Source organism: Propithecus coquereli, unplaced genomic scaffold, assembly GCF_000956105.1.
Source record: "Propithecus coquereli isolate 6110/MARCELLA unplaced genomic scaffold, Pcoq_1.0 Scaffold62, whole genome shotgun sequence".
Lineage (NCBI taxonomy): Eukaryota > Metazoa > Chordata > Mammalia > Primates > Indriidae > Propithecus > Propithecus coquereli.
The window spans coordinates 7,731,307-7,740,019 of NW_012152174.1; the positions used below are offsets into that span (position 1 = coordinate 7,731,307).

At 36.9% G+C, this 8,713-nt stretch overlaps 1 protein-coding gene across 2 annotated transcripts in view; it reads left to right on the top strand.

The window, feature by feature from the left end:
- DMXL1 (Dmx-like 1) overlaps positions 1-8,713 on the top strand; it is a 159,549-nt gene that overhangs the window by 65,779 nt on the left and 85,057 nt on the right. For both annotated transcript variants that reach the window (XM_012659552.1, XM_012659553.1), the window contains exons 15-18: positions 474-576; positions 2,448-2,567; positions 2,827-3,048; positions 6,496-8,181. In XM_012659552.1, coding sequence (XP_012515006.1) covers positions 474-576; positions 2,448-2,567; positions 2,827-3,048; positions 6,496-8,181 — 2,131 coding nt within the window. The remainder of the gene's footprint in view (positions 1-473; positions 577-2,447; positions 2,568-2,826; positions 3,049-6,495; positions 8,182-8,713) is intronic.

Below are 8,713 nucleotides of genomic sequence, written 5' to 3' on the forward strand. Positions count from 1 at the left end.
TTTTTTGAGACTCTCACTCTGTTGCCCCAGGTAGAGTGCAATGGTGTGATTATAGCTCACTGCAACCTCAAACTCCTGGGCTCAAGCTATCCTCCTGTCTCAGCCTCCTGAGTGGTTGGGACTGCACACATGTGCCATGATACCTGGCTAATTTTTTCTATTTTTGGTAGAGATGGGGTCTTTCTCTTGTTCAGGCTGGTCTCAAACTCCTGAGCTCAAGCCATTCTCCCACCCCAGCTTCCCAGAGTGCTAAGATTATAGGCATGAGCCACTGTGCCCAGCCAAGCAAGTCAGCTTAACCTAAATTTTTCTGTTTTCATCTGGTTATTCTGGTACCATAGACTTACATATTGTTGAACTTTTGACTTTTTATTCTGTTTGAATATTCCATTATGATGTATTTATTTTTCTGGCTACTTAGCATTAGTAAATAACACATGAGTCAACTTATGTTTGTATTTATTTACATTCAGCATGGCAGAAAAACCCAGCTTCTTCATGTTTTTCAAGAAGACTTCATTTTGAATAACTCTGAAAAGAAAAGTCTAGGAAAAGACAGCATTTTATCTAATGCAGGTAAAGAAGAATGTTTTACGTAGTGAGAAATACTATGTATAATATCTTAGGCAATTAATAAAGATGAATTGATTCAATATTTCATATTGTTTATTTGAAGTTAAAATTTTTCTTTGTAGGTTTGTGATATTATTTATCAATAATACTGGTATCTTTATTCTTAACCAGGAAATAAACATGAAAAATTAAAGGGGTTTATCAGTTATATGTTTTATAAACCACCTGGTAGAAATGCTTCATTAATGTGTGAGTGCTTTTTTCATGGTTGGGGTCCTATCAATTTGGATAATATGGACTCCTGGCCTTTTAGGAACTTAAAATTTGAAGAAATACCTTAAAACTTTGAGTTATAAGGTCCTTAATTTAAAGACTAAGTTTCTTAAATAATACTTTTATAATAAAACAGCTTAAAAATTTTTATTAAACCTAACATTAACTGTTACTTTCTGTAAAAGAAAACTGAGGAAAATAGAGATGAAATATCTTGGTCATCAGTCTCAATTACAAAGCCAGACCAAACTAAAAAATGGCTTTCCTGAAGACCAAAATCTTGTGAAGCAACTATACGTTATATGCCTGTTGCATAAAGTCAGTTATCAAGCCTCAAATGATATTAACTGCATTCTCTATTTGTTCCAGATATTTCTTACTTCCTCCCTCCCTGCCTCCCTCCTTCCTCCTTCCTTCCTTCCCTTCTTCCGTTTCTTTCTTTCCTTTCTCTCAAGCCTTGCTCTGTTGACCAGGCTGAAGTGCAGTGGCATGATCATAGCCTCCCAAGTAGCCAGTAGCTGGTACCACAGATATGAATCACAACACTCAGCTAATTTTTAAATTTTTTGCAGAGATAGAGTCCCGCTATATTGCCCAGGCTGGAGCACAGTGCCACAATAATAGCTTACTGCAACCCTGAACTCTTGGGCTCAAGCGATCCTCCCACCTCAGCCTCCTGAGTAGCTGGGATTACAGGCGTGGACCATCACAACTGGCTAATTTTTTCTATTTTCAGTAGAAACGGGATCTCACTCTTGCTCAGGCTGGTCTCAAACTCCTGACCTCAAGCAATCCTCCCACCTCAGCCTCCCAGAGTGCTAGGATTACAGACATGAGCCACCATGGCCAGCCAAGCCATATAATTTTGTACATAATGATGGCCATATAATTTTGTACATAATGAAGAATAGCTTATAGTGAAGAAAACCTGTTTTACAGAGTTTGAATTTTTTTTTTTTTGAAAAGAAAAATAATGAAGAAAACTTGGATTAAAATCTGTTGTAAAGAAAGGGTTTTTTTCAGGCAATAATAAACCACTGATTTTATGATATATTTTAGAAAGATGCATTTATTTGTTTACTTTGAGCAACTTGTATGCTGTTTAAACTGAAAGTTGAACTAAGGGAAATTTCTTGAATTATATGTTATGTAATGAATACTTATATTTTCGTCATTATATAAACATCATGCAGCAATCATTCCATCATGGAGTTATGGAGCTTACTTATTTCAAAAATTGTAACACCATTTTCATCCTATTTTGACCTAAAGTATATATCCTGTCTGTTTAGAAATTTCCCACTTCATATGGCCTAATCTATGTGAACAGTTTGATGGCGATGAGTGTGATACATGACTTTTTGAGCCTATCAGTTTAAAAATAAAATTTATGTACAGCATTCTTATTATTGTAAATATTTTAAGTTTATACAAATTCATGTGGTAAAGAAGTTGAATATATTCTATAATGCCACTTTATATTTGAAAACTTAAGTAAAATTTTTTAGTTTTTTTTAAATCTTGTTACTTTAACTTGGTATATATAGTAAGTTGTCTCATTTTTCCATGTTAATAGTGAAAAATGTCGTTAATACCAACAGGCAGCTCACCTAATGGATTTTCTGAAAAGTTCTATCTAATTGTAATAGAGTGCACTCAAGACAACCGTTCACTGTTACACATGTGGAATTTACATTTAAAGTCAATTCCTGTCTCATTGGGTGAGTCTTTTTTCAAATTATACGTGATTAAACAGTTTAGAGTATAATATTTCTTAAAGCCACTCTTATTTAGGGTTGATAATTATAGTTTATTCAGTTAATTAAAAAAGCAAAATGGTTTTCTCATTTTCTTGTTTAAAGAATCATATTAATATGTTTACTATTTTTAATAAGGCAGTTGTAGATTGTAAATGTAGTAACTGTAATATTTATAGGGTTCCCCTACCCCAGTTTTTGGTTCTTTTCTTATGTTTTATAGATGAAAAAGTAGATACAAAAACATCTGAAGCAGTTTGGCAGCCGGAAGAACATTCTTCTTCTTCTCCAGAGAAGATCCTATCTCCTTTTTCACAGAAGTATCAGGCTTGCAGAGCAAATCTCCAGAGTACCAGCAGGTTGACTCTGTTTTCAGAAATAGTTTATAGCCAAGAGTTGCATTTGCCAGAAGGAGTTGAGATAATAAGTATTAAGCCATCAGCAGGTTCGTAAATTTTATGAAAAAAGACTTAACTCTGTAACCCATGAGTATTTACCAGGTATTTAAAAATAGGTGCTGCAACTACTTCTTAAATCCATACAGAACCAGAAATGGAAATAATATATTCAAGTACCCGAAATTGAAGAGTTAAATTTTCTCATTGTTTTCAGATTACTCCGACGTTTGTCAGCCAGTTCTAGTCTTAAATAGTGATTTCTAAAACAAATTTTCATTGCCCTTTCAGGAAGAAAAAGTGAAAGTTTCTAGAGCAGAGGTTGTAACTGACTTGTACCTTATTTGCAAACTTTGATGGTCTTGGTAGTAGCTGCCTGGAGTCATGCACTAAGAAAGATTCTGAGTGTGTAGTTCCTGCCATATATTTAGCATCCTTATTTTAGGGCAGCAGTTTTCAAAATGTCCCCAGGCCAACAGCATCAGCATCCTAGGGACTTGTTAGAAATGAAAATACTTGAGCCGCCCAGTTACTGAATCTTAAACTCTGGGATGGAGCCCAGTGCCTGGTCTAACAAGCCTTCCAGATGATTCTCATGCACACAGAAGGTCAAGAACCACTGCTCTAAGGTATCAAGAATACCAAGACATTGGCCCTGAATCAAGGCCAGCAGTTCGCTGAAGCTGTTGGTTTCAAACAGGAGCCTAAAGAATTATCTTTCTATGGTCTGTTGGCCATTTCAGAACTTTGGAAATGTAATGGTCAATTCATTAGAAAGAAACATCTGAGTCATTGGCAATAGATGTAGTCTTAATACCGGGGTTCTGAAATATCCATGAAATATTTATATTTATCTCGAGATCCCTGATTTTAAGTTATTCATTAGAATTGTAATGTTGTTAAATCTTAATTGTAATCCCCCAAAATTACTGTGCGTTTTCAACCAAAATAAAAGGATGATTCTACACTATGAAAAAAAAAAAAAGAATACCAAGACAAATTCATCTTTTTCATCATCTAATTCTTTCAGTTTCATAGTTAAAGTGTAGGTCTTTGCTCTTTTCTACTTCTTTTTCTTTTTTTTGACTGATTATTTTGAATGTTTTTCAGTTTATCATGTTTTCAAATACTCAATGTTTTCTGAATGGTGAAGTTTGCAGGAGTTGGGGGTATTAACTTTTACATTCTGCTTTTTTTTTTTTTGGTATATTTTAATTTTAAAAGATCAGTGCAAGGAAAATTAAGGTTTGAAAAAAAAATGACTTTTGTATTGACAGAATTTAAAGAGCTGCTATCATTAGCCCTAATGGTATGCTCTTCATTACTGAACTCCAATTAAAATAATATGGCAAATATAGAGACGCTGAAGCTATTTATTAAGGTAAATCTCCTATTAATCTTTGGCCAAAGTTATTTGATAGAAGAAAAGTTCTGTGGAAAAGAAGAGATTTGTTTTGTTTGGCAAAAAGAGTTAGCATATGGTGAAAGCTTTTTTCCTAGTCTTATGAATTTTTCTTATCAATACTATTGGAAACGATAAGATCTTTATTCTCCGTTCAGCTCAGAGAAACTAATGGTTAATGTTAATTGTGTCCTTTTATAATATTTCTAGATTCCTTGAGGGATTTTTAAAAAACCTTACTACAAATATGGTAAAATATGATAAAATACGATAAATGTCTTATATAACATCTCTATATTATAATTAGCAGTTTATGTTTAATAGTTTAGGATATGGGTCAACAAACTATGGGTCACCTATTTGTTTACTGGTATGTATAACTGTTTTTGCTCTGCAGTGACAGAGCTGCATAGTTGCAACAGAGACTATGGTAAGCAAAGCCTAAAAGAGTCATTACTATGCGGCTCTTTAAGAAAAAGTTTGCTGTAATCCTAGCACTGTGGGAGGCCGAGGCGAGTGGATAGCTCAAGGTCAGGAGTTCGAGACCAGCCTGAGCGAGACCCCGTCTCTACTAAAAATAGAAAGAAATTATCTGGAAAACTAAAAATATATATAGAAAAAATTAGCCGGGCATGGTGGCACATGCCTGTAGTCCCAGCTACTCAGGAGGCTGAGGCAGGAGGATGGCTTGAGCCCAGGAGTTTGAGGTTGGTGTGAGCTAGGCTGACGCCACGGCACTCACTCTAGCTAGGGCACTAGAGCCAGACTCTGTCTCAAAAAGAAAAAGTTTGCCAACTCCTGTTTTAGGAATCTTAATATGATTACTTTAATCCTAAGCAAATGTTAAGTTATACTTAGGAATCTTCTCAGCATCAGTTATGTCAAATATACCTCAATCATGAATGGCCCTGAAAAGTGACCATGTAGTATGTAGGTAAGCAAAGCCATTCATATTTATGTTGAAAAATATGAAGGAGAAGCAGCCAGTGAAAGTTGACAAATGTTTTAAAATATATTGATAATTTTAAAATGAGATTTATAATAATGTGTAAAACTAGCAGGGTTGTGAAACTGGGCCAGGCACGGTGACTCATGCCTATAACCCCAGCTCTTTAGGAGGCTGAAGTGGGAGGAGTGCTTGAGGCCAGGAGTTCAAGGCCAGCCTGGGCAACATGGCAAGACCCCTTCTCTACAAAAAATTAAAAAAAAAAAAAAAGAATTGGCCAGGCATGGTGGTGCATACCTGTAGTCCTAGCTACTCTAAAGGCTGAGGCAGTAGGATTGCTTGAGCCCAGGAGTCTGAGGTTGTAGTGAGCTGTACCACTGCACTCTAGCCTGGATGACAGAGGGAGACCCTGTCTCTAAAATAGGATGGAATAGTTGTAAATCGAATGCTGGATTGAGAATCAGGACTAGAGTTTAGGTTTTTAAATTTGGCCTTTGTCTGGTTGTTTGATTTAGACATAAGATACTTAACATGTTTGGTCAAAAGACCTTACCTAGGCCGGGTGCAGTGGCTCACGCCTGTAATCCTAGCTCTCTGGAAGGCCGAGGCGGGCGGATTGTTTGAGCTCAGGAGTTCAAAACCAGCATGAGCAAGAATGAGACCCTATCTCTACTAAAAATAGAAAGAAATTAATCAGACAACTAAAAATACATAGAAAAAATCAGCCGGGCATGGTGGTACATACCTGTAGTCCTAGCTACTCTAAAGGCTGAGGCAGAAGGATCGCTTGAGCCCAGGAGTTTGAGGTTGCTGTGAGCTAGGATGATGCCACAGCACTCTAGCCTGGGCAACACAGTGAGACTGTCTCAAAAAAAAAAAAAAAAAAAAAGACCTTACCTGTAAAATACAGGAATTGAAGTGCATTATTTCAGAGTTCCCTTTCAACTCTAGGTTTTGGTGATATTTTCTTTTTGTATACCTTTTTATTGTCATTAAAAGCCTCTTACTATTTTTGTCAACACTTTAGGTAAGTATAGACTGTCATATTCTTAACAGTAGTTCATACAAAAGGACGAAAACCTTTAGTTCATAAAAACAGAAGTATTTAGCCAAATTTGACATTTTGTTAATGGATTACTTTCATTTTAGGACATCTGAGTTCTTCTTCCATATATCCTGTGTGCAGTGCTCCTTATTTGTTGGCAACTTCATGTTCAGATGAGAAAGTAAGATTCTGGAGATGCAGAGTAGCAAATGGAGAATCTGCCACATCAAAGAATGGAAAAATGGATCTTGCATACATTTGGGAAGAATGGCCATTACTTATTGAAGATGGACTTCAGAGCAATAGTAGTATAACTGTACCTGGTAGGCCTATAGAGGTTAGCTGTGCACATACAAATCGTTTAGCAGTAGCTTACAAGCAGCCTGCATCTAATAGTAGATCTTCTCAGGACTTTGTGATGCATGTAAGTATTTTTGAATGTGAGTCTACAGGAGGCTCATATTGGGTCCTTGAACAGACAATTCATTTAGATGAGTTAAGCACAGTGTTGGATTCTGGCATTAGTATTGATAGCAATTTAGTGGCCTATAATAAACAAGAGATGTATTTGTCCAGTAAAGAGAGTATCACATCAAACACAAAGCATTTAGTTCACTTAGATTGGATGTCTAGAGAAGATGGATCTCATATCCTGACTGTAGGAATTGGATCAAAGCTTTTTATGTATGGACCCCTGGCTGGAAAGGTACAAGAACAGACTGGTAAGGAAAGCCTGACATTTCCTCTTTGGGAGAGTACTAAAGTCGTGCCCCTTTCTAAATTTGTACTGTTACGAAGTGTGGACTTGGTATCTTCTGTAGAAGGCTCCCCACCTTTTCCTGTTTCTTTATCATGGGTCCGGGATGGCATCCTTGTGGTAGGAATGGATTGTGAAATGCATGTATATTCCCAATGGCAGCCTTCTACTAAACAAGAACCTGTCATAACAGATTCATACAATGGGAGCACACCATCCATAATAAGTTTAATAAAACAGAGTAACTCATCAAGTGCTGGGTTACCTCCTCCAAAGAAAACCCTGACTCGGTCCATGACCAGTCTTGCCCAGAAAATCTGTGGAAAGAAAACTGCATTCGATCCTTCAGTGGATATGGAAGATTCAGGTCTTTTTGAAGCAGCTCATGTACTTTCCCCAACTTTACCTCAGTACCATCCCTTGCAGCTTTTGGAACTAATGGATCTCGGCAAAGTTCGGAGAGCAAAGGCCATCTTGTCACATCTTGTCAAGTGCATTGCTGGGGAAGTTGTGGCTCTGAATGACCCTGAATCTAATCATGAACGCCGTCTTAGGTCTCTCACCATCAGTGCTAGTGGAAGCACTACCAGAGACCCCCAGACATTCAACAAGGCTGAAAATATAGATTACACAGAAATAGATTCTGTCCCTCCACTTCCTCTATACGCCTTACTTGCAGCAGATGATGATAGCTATTACTCATCTTTGGAGAAATCCAGTAATGAAAGTACCTTAAATAAATCAAATCAATTATCAAAAGAAAGTTATGATGAGCTGTTTCAAGCCTCAACTCTAATGACTGATACTCATGTGTTAGAGACAGATGAAGAAAATACAAAGCCTAGAGTTATTGACCTTTCACAATACAGTCCAACTTACTTTGGTCCTGAGCATGCTCAGGTTCTTTCTGGCCACTTACTTCATTCTAGTTTACCTGGACTCAGCCGGATGGAACAAATGTCTTTGATGGCCTTAGCAGATACAATTGCAACTACAAGCACTGACATTGGAGAAAGCAGAGACAGAAGCCAAGGTAAGCTAAAGTCTATACTTGTGATAACATTTTTACTTATTTTCACAGAAAATAATCTTAAATAATTTTTTATAAAAACGATGCCAAGGTTTTTTTTTTGAAACATCTTTGCTGCCTTCACAACAGTTTTAATTTTAATATATGCTATTTATCCCATAAATCATAATATTATGAGGAAATTCACAAAGACCATTATGCCTGTCATTTTTGCTAATTGCTTAATGACATAAAAGATCCAACTGAATCTTTTTGAGTTTAGCAAAAGTTAAACAGTTATTTTAGGCTGGGTGCAGTTGCTCATGCCTGCAATACTAGCATTCTGGGAGGCCAAAGTGGGAGGATCAGTTCAGCTCAGGAGTTCAAGACCAGCCTGAGCAAGAGGAAACCCCATCTCTAAAAAAAAAAACCTTAGCCGGGCATGGTGGTGTAAGCCTGTAGCCCCAGCTACTCAGGAGGCTGAGGCAGGAGGATCGCTTGAGCCCAGGAGTTTGAGGTTGCAGTGAGTTATAATCATGCCACTGTACTCTAGCCC